The sequence below is a fragment of the Ostrea edulis genome, chromosome 2 (assembly GCF_947568905.1).
Source record: "Ostrea edulis chromosome 2, xbOstEdul1.1, whole genome shotgun sequence".
NCBI lineage: Eukaryota > Metazoa > Mollusca > Bivalvia > Ostreida > Ostreidae > Ostrea > Ostrea edulis.
The window spans coordinates 77,324,950-77,346,695 of NC_079165.1; the positions used below are offsets into that span (position 1 = coordinate 77,324,950).

General features: G+C 34.6%; 1 protein-coding gene across 1 annotated transcript in view; it reads right to left on the reverse strand.

Annotated features, from left to right (window-relative positions):
* Window positions 1-1,123: 1,123 nt before the first annotated feature.
* The window catches only part of LOC125680372 (uncharacterized), a 30,796-nt gene continuing 10,173 nt past the window's right edge, over window positions 1,124-21,746 (reverse strand). Inside the window, exons 8-17 of the mRNA XM_048919872.2 lie at window positions 21,276-21,353; window positions 18,221-18,290; window positions 17,354-17,418; window positions 14,710-14,776; window positions 14,502-14,550; window positions 13,251-13,322; window positions 11,273-11,346; window positions 7,860-8,011; window positions 6,552-6,611; window positions 1,124-6,234 (exon numbers count right to left, since the gene is read on the reverse strand). Of these exons, the coding sequence (XP_048775829.1) occupies window positions 6,081-6,234; window positions 6,552-6,611; window positions 7,860-8,011; window positions 11,273-11,346; window positions 13,251-13,322; window positions 14,502-14,550; window positions 14,710-14,776; window positions 17,354-17,418; window positions 18,221-18,290; window positions 21,276-21,353 (841 nt within the window). The 3' untranslated portion in view covers window positions 1,124-6,080. The remainder of the gene's footprint in view (window positions 6,235-6,551; window positions 6,612-7,859; window positions 8,012-11,272; window positions 11,347-13,250; window positions 13,323-14,501; window positions 14,551-14,709; window positions 14,777-17,353; window positions 17,419-18,220; window positions 18,291-21,275; window positions 21,354-21,746) is intronic.

Genomic DNA, 21,746 nt, shown 5'->3' on the forward strand with positions numbered 1-21,746 from the left:
ACAACCATGAAGAAGTTAACATACGTTTGAGACCTTGAAAATACATGTAACATGAATGCCACGGACAATTCAAAATGACTTCAAATATTGGGAAGCATCCGAATTCAGATCTTTCCACCTCCATTTTGGTCTTCCAGTATACTTCACGAAATATTGATAGACGAAGATTTCGACATTTTTCCCTATTGTCCAATGATACCCAAGGTGAGGAAATTATGTTTGAATTTTGCTCGAAGTTTGCGGTATTATATGATGCATCTTTTAGGTATTAGCATTGATCAGATGGACTCAGAATTCACAACAGGTGCCAAAAAAAAAAATTCCAACAATTAAAACAGAAATGCTTGTCATCAGCATAAAAAGATGGACATTATATCACTGCACATTTTGAAGCGAGGGATCTCAATTTCAGATGATACAATTGTATTGGGAGCAATCGGAGAGAAGGTGCTATCCAATGGGGAATCCGACTGTCCGCGAGGGTATTTAGGCCCAGTGAAAAACCTTGTGAAATACTTCAGCCGTAGGTGTAAAAGGGAGTACCACAGGCACTTCTTTCATACACGAGTCCCCCTCCTTGATAATACCATCATGTATGAAACAAGTGCCTGTGGGGAATACTGTGAATGGACTAGATTATGGACAAATGATTAAACTGGACAATTGGACAAAATCTAGACAGGGCGGGGAATTTTACTTCGGAGAAGTGTGGTTTTTACTCATCTTATACTTGGACCGGATAGGAAATACTACGCTTGCTTTGACCGACCGTCTACGCGTCTCTGTCCACAACTTTCGCCAGAAATTGATTTCTTCACTAGAAGTAAAAGATTCCCGTCTGAAATAATAATCTAAGTGTTGATTTTCCGTGTGAAGATAAACAGAGATGCAGTTTACCGTCCGTTTCTGGGCGGAATTCCTTATTTTTCTGGCCGTATTTGGGGTATTTACGGGCAAAATTTTATTACAACCGGAAACTAAAAATTTCTGCTACTTTACTGTCCATTCCCGGACGAATTCCGTCTCAAAGTTTCGCAGGGGAAGGACAATAAATCTACAGTTCAGCCTGTGTTAAAACAGTCATCAGACTTTGGGAAACGTTTAATAAAACTCAACTCATTACTTTATTTTTAATTTTGTTTTAATTGCATAACAAGCATTTCATAAAACCCCTCTATAAATCAAATTTCTTGCATTCGGAAAAAATATATATATTGAATATATATGTAATGTTGACTCTACAAAAATGTAGACATTTCAAATGTCTAATGTGTTGAGGAACTAAATCATAGTCCATCTTTGAATGTGATATTTTATTTTTCTCCCATCAGATGAAGAATTTTCTACATACAATTGAACCCCTCGAAAACTATACAAATTCATCATCATAATAAAAAATCCACACAACTAAATTTCAGCTGCACCCAGTATCCTATGTAATTAACATCTATGCACTACAGAGACACAAAACCAAAATAAATATATTAATAAAAACTAACAAAAATTACTCATCCATATCACAGGACGTTTTACCTCATAATTAGACCTCTTGAATGACAAATCAATTTTACCTTCAAACAGAAGAGTTCACAATTGAATTGCAATGGCACAGATAGGAGAAACAACACACCCCATATGGATGGAAAGTGGGGGATGTGTACAATATTTAAACATTTCAAATTTAATTCATTAGTTAAAAAATGTTTTAGTAGACAGTAATCTGGGAAAAAAAAATTAAAACCTCTGCTGGACTTTAATGCACAAACTACAGATAAGCAGTGGACACACAAACCTAAATAAAAAATAAATGTTTACTGAGCTACCCAGCTAGGTGATTAGATTTAAAAGGAATATACATTGTATTGCTGATATTTATATTTTCATTCAAGTATTAAAATATGAAGTCCGCCATTATGACAACATGTTGTTTCCTCCTTAATATACTAGTTGATGGAATTGTGACAGAGTCATGGTAGTATATTCTTACAGAAAGGCTATGTCAAAAATATACATATTAAAAATAGATAAAACTATATAAACATTTAATATTAGAGTGGCAAATGATAAATACCGCGTATAAATTACATGACTAGTCAACAAGTTCTACCCCATGACTGAGTCAACATGGACTATGCATAGAAAATCAAAATGTCTGGTTGACAATCTAAAAATAATTAGGAGTATTAAGGGGCATTCCGGTCATCTTCACAAGCTAAGGGTTTTTGGTCCCCACTGCTCCCCATAAAGTATTGGCAGATAATGTTCATGTAGAACAGCTGTTGGTGATATGTGATTAATGCATTTTAAGCAGTGTGTCATTGATTAATCACCAACAACACCAGTGAAACATCTCCCATAAATACAAGTATATATATATATCTAATAACAGATAACATAATTCATTAAGTACTCATATTCCAATTACAATCAAATATACAAACAGATAAAACTCTCCTACTCAAATGTCAGAAATTTATTTATAAACTACAGTATTTCACGTCAATATTTATAAACTACAGTATTTCACGTCAATATTTATAAAATACAGTATTTCACGTCAACATGTTTTATACTTTCATTCAATTCAAAACAAATATACTAAAAGATCAGTGATGCCTTTTTTTCGGCAACTAAAGAAAATGGTAAATCTTTTTTTAGGTTATACTATATTTGTTTTATAACATATGTGAAAAATTCCCCCAGCCATCTTCTCGTATAATACATATATACCTGGTACATTGTATTTATCATTGCTGTGATACACATAAGCGAAAGTCAGATCAGTTACATAAACTGTGACGCTTTCCGCCAGCATACTTCATGAAAAGTGAAGATAACAAACGGTGATCAATTTCATAAATTCCATAAAGAATAGAGTAGGATAGACCCCTGGACACACCAGAGGTGGGATTAGGTGCCTAGGAGGAGTAAGCATCCCCTGTCGACCGTTCACACCCACCATAAGCCCTCTATGTTGGTCAGGTAAACTGAGTAATCTATAGTCACAATCAGTGTGTACAGAACGGCCTAACAATTGGTAGGAAATAAGTCAGACAATATTAACCCCAACGACAGGTTGTATGGGAAAACTAGGTCATTATAACGACCACAGAATTTACAAAATGCCGAGTTCAAACAAGACTGTTGAAAACCCTGTAACATCGAGCTTGCCTTAATTAAACTCTGATATTTCATAAAAGTACGCTGGTGTGAAGCTTTGCTGTTCATACCCTCAAGTATTTTCAAAGATGAAAATTATTTTTTATATTCAAATTTACTTTCACTTCTGTCGAAATTCCCTTACGTTAAATTAATCGTACTATATTTATCAAGATTCATACGCGCATTGTTCACATTCATGTGGAAATGGCTATCATTTCAATCAGTAAAAATATCAAAAGGTTTAAACATTAGAAATGTAAATATATCATACTGAATCAACCTCGAGGTTCCTGATAATATTTCTGAAAAATTTTCCTACAGATTTAAATGTTTTCACCCCTCCTGTGGTCCCATCATGGCAACAGTTTGATGCCCTACTCATTCTGTTGCACATCATCACAATGTCAAGGTTTTATGATTAAGTATCTCGTTTTATCTCACATTCACAAACCCTGTGAGGTTATCTGTTGTATAGCGTTTATACTGAGTATGATGTATTTTATAAAGTGTACTTTTAACACCTGTATGTATACTATATACTTATAACACCTGTATGTATACTATATACTTATAACACCTGTATGTATACTATATGCTTATAACACCTGTATGTATGTTATAAAGAAGGTTCTGAGGAACACTAGTGCCTTACACTTATCACAGAACCTTCTATAAATGAAGTATTACAATATGTATTATTATAATTAGAATTATATTACAGTAGAATCTGATTTCATATCAATATGACATGGTAGTTCTAGAGAAGAAGATTTTCAAGGACTTCTACATAAAACTTAAACCATAGTGTGGCCCCGCTTTGACCCCAGTGGTCATGATGTGGACAGACTTGAATCTACACTAAATGAGGATGCTTCTTTATGTAGTAGCCTAGTGTTTTTCTTATATAATCCTATGTCAATAATTGAACCCCTCTTGTGGACCCGCTCAGACCCTGGGGGGGTCATAGTGTGAACAAAACTGAATCTACGATACATGAACATACCAATACTTCCATTTTAACTTCAAACAAAGAAAAATGTCAATTAAAAAAATATTCTAATGTTGTTTAACAAACAGATCTCATGGTCCCTTCATACAAAAATACCTTCAGACACATCCCAACCATTTACAAAAATCATCGATAAACATAAATTACAAAAAAGATCAACTTCTCGTCTTAAAGTCATACATGACGTTTCTGCCATCTCTTTTTTTTTTTAAAAACCATTTCTTCATCTCCTTAATATGAAGAGTTCTTTTATAATTTCCTTATTAAGTTTAAATCTATTACTTCGTATATCAGCCTGGTTAGATCAACTTACTAGTAATACAAGGGCCCCAGGTTTCATCTCCAATTGATCCAAGATTTTTCTCCCCTTCTTTGCTTAGTAATGTCCATATATAACCTTCTTAATACTTAATTTATACATTGCCACAACCAGGAACTATCAAAATATGTTAACTCTAAAACAGACCTGGTAGTATACTTTCCATGTTGTTGTTGTTGTTGTTGAAACAATATGAGTATAATATGCAAGTGAATCACACCTGAAGTATCATAAAAAATTATATATTATCAAGAAACATCGCGCATTTCCTTTAACCATCTGTATAATTCAAATTACATAGACAGTCAAACATGGTGATAGCGAATACACTTATAATGAATTCATCCAACAATGAATTGAATTTCACGGCAAAAAAAATTTAATATCCAGATGGATATAATGAATTATGCTTACAGCGAAGACAAACCACCTGCTCCCAGTGCTTCGTTATAACCATGTTGTACTGCAATTAACATCTTAATTAATAATATCAGCAAACAATGAATAAATCTACATGACACAATTTCAACACAGGGATAGCCTGCTACCCCTCCAACAATATCCCTGTAGCATAAAAATTAAGTGGTTCAATATCAGATTGTCATAACAACTGTCCCATTTTCCAAAAGAAGTTACAACTAAGACCGGTGACTGCACTACACGGCATTGATTTATTCTGTTCATTTAAATATTTGTTGTTCTTTTCACATAAAATAATTAAATCTAAAAATCGCACATGGTATATTTCTTATTCAGTCTCTTAGTCAAAAATATGTAAGAAACAAATTTCTAGTTTTAAGTTCCTTTGTAAAATGGTCAACTACACTGTATACGCATATCAGAAAACCCCTTTATTTCTGTGAAGGTAGATACAAGCACAGGAGTCGAACACATACCTACAATATATTGCCAAGTACTCAACAAATGCAACAATAGGTTTCTCATCACATGTTTGGCCCCTCTATAAAGTCAATCATGACACACATCTGGCCCTCTGTATAAGGTTAATCATAACTCGTCCGGCTCCTGTATAAGGTTAATCATAACTCATCCGGATTCCATATAAGATTAATCATAACTCGTCCGGCTCCTGTATAAGGTTAATCATAACTCATCCGGATCCCATATAAGGTTAATCATAACTCGTCCGGCTCCTGTATAAGGTTAATCATAACTCGTCCGGCTCCTGTATAAGGTTAATCATAACTCATCCGGATTCTGCATAAGGTAAATTATAACACTTGTCCAGCCCCTGCATTTACAAGTGTTTTCTCTAATACTGACATTCATGTAACGACTAAATGAACAAAAACAAATTCAATCTACCCTGGTAAATAAATTCAGACTTTTTCATTCACTCCCACATTTCTGCTACTCAGTTTTATAAGGTTCGATGTTTGAGTAATCAAAATGTTGGGAAGACAAAATCTTCACTTAATTACTCTCTTGATATTTCTGTGTCATCAACGAGTGGGAACTAATTAAGCTGTACCTAAAACACCGCAATAAGCGACATCAAAATACGAACAAAATAGTATGCAAAATACCATATGCACAGCATACATAGAACTAATGACCTTAACCTGAAGGTCATTTTGGTGCAGTAAGGGCAACAGAAGAGTTGATGGCAGAAGACAGAGTGGTAGTGATGTTCTGAATGGATAACATCATGTCATGTGCTTCATTTCCGGTATCCTGTGAAGCGTGAAGTCTTTGTAAGGCATCAATTGTTCCAATCACAGCACTGAAAACCACAGACAGAAAAACACCATGTAAATAAAACAACAGGCAAAGTTATAGTACAGTATAGCCTTAAATGTGAATTCACTACAAGTTTAGTCCAGTTGGTACAGAAAAACTCGATAACAGCTTGGGAATTGGACCGAATCTACAAACATTTAACAGGGACATGGCCACCATTGTAGAAGCTCCCTCAGACTTCATTCCGGTCAACTAAAACTCAGGTGGCAAGGATCTCTCAGGAATTTTACTTTTTTCTTATGTGAATTTTTAAACTTGACTTGTTCATCCGATAAATATAGAACTCTAACCATTACTCACCCCACAACTCCCAAGAATATCAATGTCCAGTCTATAATGACCTGGTATATTGTAAGGTTTCTACAAAAAAGACGCAATGGATGTAATATAGATGTCCTGTGTGGGAAGACCAAAAAGCTGCACTAAAAAGTCACTTAAACTGAAAATTAACTTGCCAATAACTTACACATTTATATTGTTTTAAAACTGAAAATTAACATGCCAATAACTCATACATTTATATTGTCTTAATTGAAAATCAACTTGCCAATAACTCTATAGTTATATTGTCTTAACTGAAAATTAACTTGCAAATAACTCATCTATCAATATTGTCTTAACTGAGAATTAAATTGCAAATAACTCATACATTTATACTGTCTAACTGAAAATTAATTTGCCATTAACTCCAACATTCATGCAGCATTAACTGACAGCAAACTGACATCATTTATGGACAATAGCTACAAACAAATTGAATTTTGCCATTTTCAAATATTTCTGTAGTAAACATGAATACATATGCAAAACATGTAGAACTAGCAACATTACAAACTGAATGAAGTCAAGATGATGAAATTATTAGTGTTTACTGGGTTTCTGTTTTCAGAGCTTTCCGATGTAGAGACATTTTGTAATCGTTTGAACTCTCTTCACACATTGATTAAAAATTGCTTTATGTGCATCATGTACCTTATTAGTATATAAGTACCAATAAATACTCTTCAGTAAGAAAACTTTCAAAACATACCCAGATTTTGTCAAAAACTGTAAAAATGTAAAAATTGGAACTCTTCAAAAGGAGAGAAAAAATGTGTTTGTATGCAAGTGTCTTTAAGAACAATTGTAATTTGTATTTTTGAGTTTCCACCAGAAACCTGTGCATGTTGCCACAATATGGTTGTTATGGCAACTTATTAATGTGTTTAAGTAAACATATCTTGTTTTGCAGGGAAGGATTGTTTTTATCCTATAAATATACACATAGGAATACAACAAAATTGAATTGATAAATGTCATGCTGATGAGAGAATAATTACATACATGTGGAACAATCCCAGCAAAGTGAAGACCAGGATTGGTACCTACCCATTAAATATACACATGTGGAACAATTCCAGCAAAGTGAAGACCAGGAATGGTACCTACCCTTTAAATATACACATGTGGAACAATTCCAGCAAAGTGAAGACCAGGAATGGTACCTACCCTTTAAATATACACATGTGGAACAATTCCAGCAAAGTGAAGACCAGGAATGGTACCTACCCTTTAAATATACACATGTGGAACAATTCCAGCAAAGTGAAGACCAGGAATGGTACCTACCCTTTAAATATACACATGTGGAACAATCCGGGTAAAGTGAAGGCTAACATGGTACAACAGGTCGCTCCAACTAGGGCCATTAGATTGGCAAAGTTTGGGATGACTAACACAATGCAGCCAGTCATGAACACAGTAAACACTCGCAGGATGTTCTGAAAATCACAAAATTCTACGTTAAACACTCGCAGGATGTTCTGAAAATCACAAAATTCTATGTTAAACACTCGTAGGATGTTCTGAAAATCACAAATTCTATGTTAAACACTCGCAGGATGTTCTGAAAATCACAAATTCTACGTTAAACACTCGTAGGATGTTCTGAAAATCACAAATTCTACGTTAAACACTCGCAGGATGTTCTGAAAATCACAAATTCTACGTTAAACACTCGTAGGATGTTCTGAAAATCACAAATTCTATGTTAAACACTCGTAGGATGTTCTGAAAATCACAAATTCTATGTTAAACACTCGCAGGATGTTCTGAAAATCACAAATTCTACGTTAAACACTCGTAGGATGTTCTGAAAATCACAAATTCTATGTTAAACACTCGCAGGATGTTCTGAAAATCACAAATTCTATGTTAAACACTCGCAGGATGTTCTGAAATCACAAATTCTATGTTAAACACTCGCAGGATGTTCTGAAAATCACAAATTCTATGTTAAACACTCGCAGGATGTTCTGAAAATCACAAATTCTACGTTAAACACTCGCAGGATGTTCTGAAATCACAAATTCTACGTTAAACACTCGCAGGATGTTCTGAAACCACAAATTCTACGTTAAACACTCGCAGGATATTCTGAAAATCCCAAAATTCTACATTAAACACTCGCAGGATATTCTGAAATCACAAAATTCTAAGTTAAACACTCGCAGGATATTATGAAATTACAAATTCTATGTTAAACACTCGCAGGATGTTATGAAAATCCCAAATTCTATGTTAAACACTCACAGGATGTTCTGAAAAATCCCAAATTCTATGTTAAACACTCGCAGGATGTTCTGAAATCCCAAATTCTATGTTAAACACTTAATTACAGGATGTTCTGAAATCACAAATTCTATGTTAAACACTAAAATAAAAAATCACAAATTCTATGTTAAACACTAAAATAAAAAATCACAAATTCTATGTTAAACACTCGCAGACTGTTCTGAAATCACAAATTCTATGCATAGGCACCTGGGTCAAGGATATAACAAGGCTTGCAACTCAATCTACCCCTTTCCGTACCCCATGACAGATATTTGTCGATTAAAAGTTATTTACACTGCTTACCAACCAGTTTCAGAGACCCATTCACTCCCAGTAATTCTTCTTTAATAATTAAAATCCTCTAATAACAGCTGTCTATCCGTTGTATATTTTTAATATTTTTTTCTTAACGTTATACATTATGAATCAGTGGGATAAGACATTTTTTAAAACGTGGATAAATTAGTGTTCTGTGATAATGACACGTGTATTTAAGCTTCCTGGAACATGAAAAAATGTATAAAGAGACACCATAGATCAGAGAGAAATATTTATTCGTGGTTCGAATTTCCTCCATTGTTTACATATAGGTTATAGTGCAATATCCTTGACCCAGGCGCCTATGATTCTATGTAAACACTCACAGGATGTTCTGAAAATCAAATTCTGTGAGGGCGAGTCAATAAGTAACCAGCCTGTCCCATTTCCGATTGACCGAGACGGTCACGATTTTCATGCCGTGTTTCAATATATGTTTTATACCTTGCTGCAAAATTGCACGCATATCGAGTCATTCTTTAATAAGATATTGAATGTAAAACATGGCTGGTGATGCAAAGGCAAGCTTTTCACCTAAAGTTGAGTACTGTGCTATAATTCGGTACTTGTATTTAAAAGGTAAAACAGGCAAGGAAATACACAGCGAGTTAGCCGATGTTTATGGGTCTTCTGCACCATTTTATGCTCAGGTTCAATTCTGGGTAGGGGAATTCAAACACGATAGAACGTCTTTAGAAGATGAAGCCAGGTCTGGACACCCACTGGATGTCACCAACGAAGAAATGTGGAAGAAGTTTGGAATCTGGTATACTCTTACAGGCGAATTCAGGTGGAAGAAATTGAGCAGACATTAGGCATTTCACATGGTAGTGTTTCAACAATCTTGCATGATCGTTTAGGTATGCACAAGCTAACAGCCCATTGGGTCCCCAAATCCCTTAGCAATGAGCAAATGGCAACCAAAGCATCAGTATGCAGCGCCTTGAAGCGTTTTAGGTCAAAAGATGATTTTCTTTTGCGTCTGGTGACTATAGATGAGACTTGGGTTCATTATTATGAGCCAGAGAATAAAGCTCAGAGTCATCAGTGGGTTGGGCCTGGGTCCCCGAGGCCAAAGAAGTTCAAGATGCAACCATTTGCTGGCAAGGTGATGGCCACAGTATTTGGGGAAGCTAAAGGCGTTATTATGTTGGACCTTTTACCCAAGAGAAGTACAATAACTGGAGTGTACTATGCAAACTTGCTAGACCAGCTGTGAACCACCTTCCGTGAAAAACACCGAGGTAAACTCTAAAGGTGTTTTGCTACAACAGGACAACGCGAGAATCCAAACTTGCAAAGTTGCAATGGATGCTGTAGAGCGAAACGGGTATGAATTAATACCACATCCTGCCTATTCGCCTGACCTAGCTCCTAGCGACTTCTTCCTATTCCCAAACTTGAAAAAGAATATCAGTGGACGTCATTTCCGGTCTGACGAAGAAGTCATGACAGCAGTTGAGGAGTGGGTAAATGGAAAGGACCCTGACTTTTTCAGTTCTGGGCTGATGGCACTTGAACACTGTTGGTCTAAGTGCATCACACTAGAGGGCAATTGCATCGAAAAAGAAGAGGTGGATCTCAAACGGAAATAAATTAGGCTGGTTACTTATTGACTCACCCTCGTATGTTAAACACTCACAGGATGTTCTGAAAATCACAAATTCTATGTTAAATACTCGCACGATGTTCTGAAAATCACAAATTCTATGTGAAACACTCGCAGTATGTTCTGAAATAAAAAATCACAAATTGTAAGTTGCAGGATGTTCTGAAAATCACAAATTCCATGTTAGACACTGAAATAAAAAATCACAAATTCTATGTTAAACACCTGCAGAATGTTGTGAAATAGAAAATCACAAATTCCTGGCAATCAGAAATCAAGTCCAAATATTGCATGCTACCTGCCTTCCAAAAAATTAGTAAAGTTACTCAGTAAGAGAATTCTGTTTCTCATTTACAATAGAGACAACTGTGAGCTTGACCACCACTGGACAGGTGAAGTACAATACCTCCCTCCCTCTGTCTCTCCCTCTCTCTCTCTCATACACACTCTCTCTCCCCCCCTCTCTCTCTCACTGACTTCTGTTGACATCAACACTTACCCCTTTTAAGATTTTCTTGTGAGCATCAGTGATGAAATAATTTTCCAGAAGCTTCATCACCGGGAACATCATAACTAAAAAGTAATCAACCGTATCGGTAACAATCAGTAACATTTAGTGATAGTCTGTATCAGTAACATTTAGTGATAGTCTGAATATAATTGAGTTAAAAAAAGATTTCCAAATTTAGAGAACTTTTCTGAAATTCATGAACAATAAAGTGCACCGCCACGGCACATGATACGCCCATCACATATTGTTAACAGTATAGATTGTACCCATTAAAACATTTTTTTTTTTATATCACCTTAATTTATCACCTTAATTAAATGTCACAGTGACCTTAGAGTAGGATGTGACACACCTTCTACCTAAGATGCATTAGTTGACCAATTTTGGTGATTCTAGGTCTAATAGTTTTCAAGTTATGAGCCGGACAAGTTTTTGCCATATATGGCCATATCTTCTTAATGAAAAGTCACAGTGACCTGGTTTTAATGTGCAACACACCTTCTACCCAAGATGTATCTACAGACAAAGTTTGATGATTCTAGGCCTTGTAGTATTTAAGTTACGGGTCGGACACGAAAAAGCTAACAGACGGACGGACAGACGGATATCTTCTTAATGAAAAGTCACAGTGACCTGGTTTTAATGTGCGACACACCTTCTACCCAAGATGTATCTACAGACAAAGTTTGATGATTCTAGGCCTTGTAGTATTTAAGTTATGGGTCGGACACGAAAAAGCTAACAGACGGATGGACAGACAGACGGACAGACATGAACGCCATACCATAATACGTCCCGTCTTAAGACGGGCGTATAAAAACTGGCTTAGACTTAGTTCTCTGTATTTATGGACAAGGCAAACATCTGATGGCAAGACTCCTGATAGACATAAAAAACCAACGTTGCTGTTCAGAGTTGTCTTTCTTGTGAGAATACACACTTAGTATTATGATTGCAGACATACACTGTATTTGGGTGCAAATTTAGCTATTGAAGATTTGGCAGCATGATACCAAACCACTAAAATAAGCCCAAATTATCATCCGTGAAAAAAAGCAATGCTATTCTAAGACTTAAAAATCACAAAGAAAGGGATCCGTTGGATGGGATCTGTTGGGAGAGATCTGTTGGAAGGGATCTGTTGAAAGGTACAAGTGTATCTGTTGGAAGGGATCTGTTGAAAGGTATCTGTTGGAAGGGATCTGTTGGAAGGGATCTATTGGAAGGGATCTGTTGGGAGGGATCTGTTGGAAGAGATCTATAGGAAGGGATCTGTTGGGAGAGATCTGTAGGAAGGGATCTGTTGGAAGGGATCTGTTAGGAGGGATCTGTTGGAAGGGATCTATAGGAAGCGATCTGTTGGGAGGGATCTATAGGATGGGATCTGTTGGGAGAGATCTGTTGCAAGGGATCTATTGGAAGGGATTTATAGGAAGGGATCTGTTGGGAGGGATCTGTTGGAAGAGATCTGTTGGGAGGGATCTGTTGGAAGGGATCTATAGGAAGGGATATGTTGGGAGAGATCTATAGGAAGGGATCTGTTGGGAGAGATCTATAGGAAGGGATCTGTTGGGAGGGATCTGTTGGAAGAGATCTATAGGAAGGGATCTGTTGGGAGGGATCTATAGGAAGGGATCTGTTGGAGAGGATCTGAGACTTTAAAGATTTTTTCCTAGAGAGTGCAATTGTGGGGTTACAATTGTCTATTTCAGTTTAAACAATATTTGTCAAGGGTCAAATTCATTAAAAATGACATTTTTATACTATAGATTTGCAATCACATGAGTTTCCTTTCTCTTTGATATATAAAATGCTGAGAGTGTTTAATAAATTGGTAGCTGTACATGTACGTGAAAATCACACACAACAAACCTATAGGTAAAATACAACAATTCCTGTAGCTGTACATGTACGTGAAAATCACACACAACAAACCTACAGGTAAAATACAACAATTCCTGCTTACCTGGATAGGTAAAAAATAAAGCAAGACAGAGGAAAGTCTTAACAACCATGGCAAAATCCACCTGAGATTCACCTACAAGGATAGAGTTATAGAATATCATAAACAGGGGGCCCTAAACAAGTGATTGTACATACATAATATCAATCATAAAGTTGTAGAATATTATAAACAGGAGGCCCTAAAAAAGTGACAAATCAACCAGAGTTTTTTGTTCATCTTTTTGAAAATCACTTTTTAAAATCCAAAATTGCATATTTTATGCTTTTTTAACATATGTACTTCTTGGATATCATATCTTTCAAAACTTAAATAATTTTGCACTGATTTTTGAGGTTGCAACCCTTAAGTAAATATATTCTTGCTGCACATGACACAATACACTGAGCACAAGGTTTTGTCCGTTGTCTTTCCATCCCCTTTCTTCCTCAAGGACACCACCAATTACCTTCCAAAAGATGATTTGGCTACTATGTAAAATGTAAGAGTTCTATGAACCAGAGTTTTTTGTTAAAAAAACATAAGATTTTTTTTACTCGGCCCATTAAGCCCCCAGGATGACAATGAAAATTCCAAAAACTTATTGCAAATCTACACACCACCACCAATTACCTTCCAAAAGATGGGAACCCGTTTTTGTTAAAAAAAATTTTTTTTGGTTTTGTTTCTTCTTTTTTTACAGAAAAAATGTCATTAATCCACCCCCATTTGGGCCCCATGGTGAAAGTGAAAATTCTGAAACTTTACTGCACATCTAAAGGAGACCACCAATCATTTTCATAAAATGATTTGGCTACTGCATTAAATGTAAAAGGTATTCTGGGAACCAGGTTTTTGTGGGGAAAAAATGGCCCCAGGGTGAAAATGAGAATTCTGAAATCTAATTGCACATCTGCAGGACAACACTAATCATATTTCAAAAGATGATTTGACTACTGATAACATGTATTAGGAGTTTAGAGAACCAGGGTATTTTGGGTTTTTTTTAAACTACAAAAAACATCGTTTTCTTTATCCCCATTATGCCCCAAGGGTGAAATGAAAAATTCAAAACCTTATTCCACATCTACAGGACACCACCTATCATATCCCAAAAGATTAATTGATTACTGCTTAAAATAATAGAGGAGTTTGAGGAAGAAGAAAGTGTGACAGACGGACCAGGGTAACAATATACACAAACTTTTTTAGATAGTGCGGGTATAACAAACCCTAGTATGTTAGATGTTTAGCCCACACCAAAATAAATCTTACCTTTTGGCAAATTTAGTGTAATTATTGGATTTGTTTCTGGACCAAATGACTGAAATATTAAAATGTCAATAATCAAAATCATTTCTTTTTGAACTCTGGAATTTTTCTGAGATTGCATTTGGATAAATAAACAAATCTTCGGAATCTGGTGATTCACTTTCATATTTCGTGTTGACAAGATAGTATTACATTAATTTGCAAAACTTACTAAATATCCCGCTGATCCAAACGAGATATACAAACTGGTAACGATGACCATGGTACATACAAAATATCTGAAACACAAAGCAAAATATCAGTCTAAAATCAGTATATGCACCCAGGGGTGCATGAGCCAAGTTGCATGGGATACATTGTAAAGCCAGGAATGATGTGGCATATTTATAATTGTGAAGAACTAATTTCAGTTTTAAACTTTTCGAGTTACTGTCCAGAAACCATATTTGTCTGAAGTTTTCAATCTATATTCGGTCACTGTGACTTTGACCTTTGTTCTCCAAAATCAATAGGGGCCTTCCTTTGCTGGTATCCAACAATATATCCAAGTTTCATTTGATTCAAATTAAATTTTTTCGAGTTATCCTCCGGAAAACAAATTTTTTTTGAATTTTAAATCTATTTTTGGTCACTGTGACCTTGACCTTTGACCTATTTTCTCCAAAATCAATAGGGGTCTTCCTTACCTGGTACATAACAATATCTTCAAGTATCATTTGATTTGGATTTAAACTTTCTGAGTTAACATCCGGAAACCAAATATTTCTGAGATGTTCATTCTATATTCGGTCACTGTGACCTTGACCTTTGTTCTCCAAAATCAATAGGGGTCTCTCTTACCTGGTACCCAACAATATATCAAAGTTTCATTTGATTCGGATTTAAACTTTCGGAGTTATCATCCGGTAACCAAATTTTTATGAAATTTTCATTCTATATTCGGTCACTGTGACCTTGACCTTTGACCGTTTTTCTTTAAAATCAATAGGGGTCTTTCTTACCTGGTACCCAACAATATAACAAAGTTTCATTTGATTCGGATTTAAACTTTCTGAGTTATCATCCGGAAACCAAATTTTTCTGAAATTTTCATTCTATTTTCGGTCACTGTGACCTTGACCTTTGACCATTTTTCTCCAAAATCAATAGCTATAAATTGAAAAAAAAAGTTCCAAGAACAAAGGTATTTTTTGTTTTCCGAGAAAAAAGTTATTCGACCCCCATCTGGGCCCCCAGGGTGAAAATGAAAATTCTGAAACCTTATTGCACATCTACAGGACATCACCAATTATTTTACGAAAGATTATTTCGCCACTGCGTAAAATGTAAGAAGAGTTTTGTGAACCATGTTTTTATAGAAAAATGTCATGTTTTGATCACCATTGAAAATTATGAAACCCTACTGCACATCTACAGGACACCACCAATCATTTTCCAAAACATGGTTCCCAGAACTCATCTTACATGTATATTTTATAAAATATACATGTAAGATGAGTTCTGGGAACGATGTTTATGTAGAAAAACATTTTTTTTTCGACCCCCATTTTACCCCCAGAGTAAATTTAAAAGTTGCAAAACCTTATTGTACATCTACAGGACACCACCTATCATATTCAAAAAGATTTATTGGTTACTGCTTGAAATAAAAGAGGAGTTTGAGGAAGAAGAAAGTGACAGACAGACCAGGGTAACAAGAATATACCCAAACTTTCTTTAAAAAGTGCAGGTATAAATATGTAATAAATTTTGGAAAGTCCAGAAAAAGCAGCCCAATTAAGGGATATAACTCTGCTAGAATTCATACAACTCACTGGTGCAAGAGTCCACGACACATAATTCTACCAAAGCCCACCCACAGTCAAATTATGGCAGTTTCGAAGAGGTCACACTTTTTTTAAAGGCTTGATTTCAATTACAAAATAATTGTATCAATTAACATGATTGACAAGATTTCAGGTGCCCATGTAAAGAGAACCTTAAATTCAATATTTTACGGAGAAATTTGATATGGATGAAAAGTGGAGGAACATTGCAAGAAATTGAAAATAATTTGAAAGCATTGGTATATGCTTTTCAAAAATATGAATAATACTGCATTTATGTAGGAAATAAAAAAAAAAAAACATATTGAGGGGGAAAATGGCCTTGCGACAAACCATTGCACCATATTTAAGCGAAGATATCTTTCACTTTAAATGCTTTTTTTTAATTTAGTGCTTCTATTTACTTAATTGATCTTTACCTATCTAAAAATACAGAGAATTTTTTTTAAAATGATATATATATCATAGTTTCAAAGAGTTAGAGACATCCCTTTTGTGTAGTCCTGTTTCAGTCAAATTGACTGGTGTGGTAGAGAAAAGGTTGAGGAATGCTACACCAGAGAAATCTGATATACATAAAAAGTGGAGGATATGTACAACAATATTTTGAAAACTTTCAAATTTACTTTATTTAGTCAAAAAATGCAGTCATAGTAGAAAGTAATCTGAAAAAAATTTAAAATCCCTACTGGACTCAAACCAGCTATTTACAGATCAGTAGTTGACAAGCAAACCCACTGAGCTACTCAATTACACTATTAAATCTCAACAGAATAGACATTTATTGCTGATATTTATATTTCCATTCACGTTTTTTAAGGAAGTCAGCCATTTTGATGATGTAGTATACCTCCTTAAAACACAAGAAGCATGATAGTATTTGTATTCAAAGTAAAAACAAAACAACTCTACAGAATTAAATTATGACTGTTCAACTGTTACATTAATATCCAAGAATAAATGTTTAAATTTTTTCTGCTATATATGGTAGCAGCTATCACAGGCTCTTGTGCGTAACCTCCCACTGACCTTTTGAACTTGTATCGGATATCAGCTGCTAGTGACCCCTCCAGAGACAATATCATCCCAGCACCCTATACAAACAAACAAAAATTTCTTACCTAAACATTTTCATTCATGCAGTAATGCATATTAAGGCGTGTAGAATGTACAATGTTTATTTGCATGGTTTCTTGTTGAAGTCTGTTTTCACACAGTTTACAATTTTTTCTTCAGCCATTCCAAGGTAAATATAATGATTTCATAATTTGCACTGCAGTTTTTTATTTCATGCTTTTGGCCAACAGTGAAAATAGTAAAAATTTAACTTCAGTGAAAAAAGCTGTCCACAACACCCAAATACAATACAGATGTATACTGTGGAACCATCATTGTTCGTGGGGGATTGATGTTCGTGGATTTTGTGGGTCACTCTTACCCACGAATTTACATGTCCTCGAACATTATTTTCAACCAAGTAGAGTTATCTCTCCTAGTGACATCGTATCGCTTACCAACAAAATTAAGTCCCCATGAACCAGCAAACTTTTGCTTACCCATGAACATTGGCCCCCACGAATTAGAATGATTCCACAGTAGTTTCTGAGCTCTACAGTTTTCTACTTCTGAATTTTTTACACCCATTAAAACCTTCTGTATGCAGTTCTTTCTATTTGTCCCCCCCCCTCTTTTTTTTTATATTAAAAACAAAGATGTGTTCGTGAAACACTGATGTCCCCTATGGCTAAACTCAATGGTCAAGGTCATAAGGTCAAAAAAATTTGGTACCAAAGAAAAGGTCTTATTACAAGTCACAAGGAATACACATGTGAAATATGAAATCCCGATCACCACTAATTCAAAAGTTATGACCAAGGTTTCTGTGGACATAAATACCTCGTAACAATAGATAGATATGGCTAGAAAAAACGGCAGACCCTTTATCGACATGTTCTTTGGATGAATTCTGTAAAATGAAATAAATAAGTTCTTTTGAAGTCGGTCACGAACGTGAAAAATCATAAGACATTCTAATACGCAAGTTCCGAGTTACCCAAAAGTTATTTCCCTTTGTCGAACTCTTTCGCATTTTATGACGTATGGTGGGTACACAATGTATACATTATATCGTAGACTGGCATTGTACATAACGATTACGTACGATTAATGTAATAAAAGCGTAACTTTTGTTTATATCAATCACTGGTATGCATATTCTGGCCATATCAAGCATAATTTGTTTGAATAAGATCATCAAATTGGCTATTGAATCATTATTAGTTTCCTCTTCTACATAAGTGACGCTTTTATCAAACAAAGATGGCAATTAACAATATTTGTTTGAGCCATTTTGTTATCCAATACTCATAAACTCACTAAAGTTGCCTTTTCCCTGAGATAGGATGGTCTCAGAATCTCTGGATATCATCTTTTAAGAAATAATACAACGATAGTAATTAGCAAATGTACCCACTGTCATCATATTTTACGTCATAATTTACGGAAAGAGTTTGACAAAGGGAAATAACTCTTGAGGAACTCGGAACTTCCGTATTGGCATACTGATATATGTAAACAATCAGAGTACGGAATTTTTCATAAACTGTTCTTTAAGTTGAAGCTGTGAGTTGATCTGCTTAGTTTACTTTGTGTGGAGTTTCACTGTCATAGTGTTTACAGATTTACATGCTCATATGGTCATACTCTTCCTCATCATTTAAAAACTGAAATGTCTTGTGGTGGTTATAAAAATCTTTATGCTTAAAAATATGTAAGAAAGATCTTGTGCACCACTCGATATTTCCCTGTTTATCAGTGACTTTGTTTTGTACGTTTTATCAAATGAATGTGTATTGCAATCAGGACATTAATAAATATGCAGATTAGTGATACCTCAGAAATTTGTGTAATTTCAAAACAACAATGAATTCGTATATTTTCAAAATAATTCAATTTATCAAAAACCCAACAATGACTCTGTAATTCAAAATAATTTATGTAATTTTGAAACAACAATAAAATCTACAGCAGAAACTCTATACACAATTTAAAAACAAAGAATTAACAGTATAGCCTGATAAACAGAGATCAATAAATTGACTAAATATTGATTCAAAGGTACATTTATAGAAACTGAAGAACTTTTACATGAAGGATATGCATGTGTAGATAATTATCAAGTCATTCGACTAGTGATGTCATTAAGGACAGTGGATACTCAAAAAATTTGGAAACAGAAATTTCTCAAATGAATTCGACAAGCTTTTTTCCTTTGAATCTGTGCTCGATTTTATATGCCTATGTCTGAATCTTCAGATCTCTATTTAGATATTCAATAACCTGAGGAATTTTAAAGACCTCAATATATTTTCCGATAATTTTTGTTTGTTTTTTGGGGTGGTTTTTTTTTTGTGTGTGTTATGACTGATGTCCACACGAAAACACTCTGAAACAAGCATCTTTTTTTCTCTCTGGATTTCTGTGTACCCACTGACCTTCAATGACCTTTTCCCCACACATACTAAATACATGTACTAGCCTACTGATCAAGAACGCTTCTGCTTGTTTACATCAAAATAAATGTATAGTTGTTTATTTTCATTTTATATTGAAATACAAGTTTGGCAAAGATTTAAGATGATGAAATGTCTTAAGAAAATAAATAACTATACATTACATTTAGGAATTGAGTGTGACAAGGAAAGGAAGCGGCCATATTTTGGGGGTGAATAGAAAAAACTCAGATACCTGCGGGTGCTGGAATTAGGGCAGTAACATTTCCTTTTAGTGTTAATAAGACCCTCATATAATACATGTATATGTAACCCATAAGAATGGTTATGATGAAATAGAAATGAAATTGCAGACTGAGGCCTGATACAAGCAGTAAACTCTCAAGTCTTTCCTATCATAACAGGTAAAAAAAGAAAGAAAGGTGCCTGTTTTAAAGGGAAAAAAATACAGAAGTCTATTTACTAACAATAAAACTTAAGAAACTTAAGGTGGGCAAAATTTTACAGTGGGATCTGAACACATATCAGATAACACTTACATACCTCTTGAACATCAATATGCAAGTCCATTTGTCATTAAAATAAATTCTGGCAACAAGAGTAGATACCGGGTAACAAATTTTTATAAAAAAAACCAGGGAGATTTGCAGTGTATCAGGCCTCACTTACATGTATATTTGATAATACATGTAAAATCAATAGAAAGAAATATTAGTTTTCATATTTTAAGAAATCAATAAAAAGAAATGTTAGTATCTACATTTTCTAGTGAAATAATTTCATGCACCCAAATTAAAGACGCATTTTATTATCGTTATTGAGAGAGAGTAATCTGGGCAGTTCTCCCAGAGAAGACATAAACCTTCAGAATTTTCCTCAAAATATTTACCTTCTGAAAAGCAACAGATCATGTGTTAAAATTATATGCCAGGTACATTTGTATGTTTAATTTCTAAACAAAAAATGTTAGGCATTACAGAACATCATGATTACATTAAAACACGCTATAACAAACACACATATAACGAATTCACGCTTTTTGTGAAGTGATATTTATTGAAAGAGAAATGATAAAAATTTTAATGGATATAACAAAGTTTGGTTATAACGAATTGTTTTACACTGACCCTGGAGATTCACTATAACCAAGTTTTACTGTATAATAAAGTTTGGTTATTACGAATTGTTTAATACTGGCCCTGAAGGTTCATTATAACCTTTACTTGGTTATAATGAACTGTTTTACACTGGCCCTGGAGATTCACTATAACCAAGTTTTACTGTATAATGAAGTTTGGTTTTAACGAATTGTTTAACACTGCACCTGGGGGTTCATTATAGCTTTACTGTATTTGTACAGTGATGTTGTCTTTTGCTAATTTGAGTTGATTAAACTAATCACAGCTGATTGTCAATAGCTTTACATTCTTTATACTTACTCAATGTGGTGGAAATGTTCAAAATCAAACCAAAACACCACCCCAAAGGCCAACAGATTAGAACACTGGGCTAGTAAACTGAAACATAAAGTTATAAGCCAGTTAATTAATTAAAGCATGACAAATCTTGATATGATGCAGGGCTTTAATATTCAGTAGAGGTTGTCTCATAAAAGGGGCTCACATGCAACATACATTTTTATTACTTTAATCTGAAAATAACTGCTTTCCTACAGGATTATAAATTTCTTCCTTCTTCTCCTTTGAAACAAAACTTTGAAATGTTGTAAAAATTCAAGACTGTCTTGTATAATAGGGAACATTTACCAATGAACTTGTATTGTTTGATGAAACACACTGGTTGGAATGTAAATCTGAGACTAATGCAATAATTCCAATTAAATTTTTTAAAAATCAATTCAAGAACAGAAATGGCCGGGTTGCTTTAAAATATGGTATTTATCATAGAGA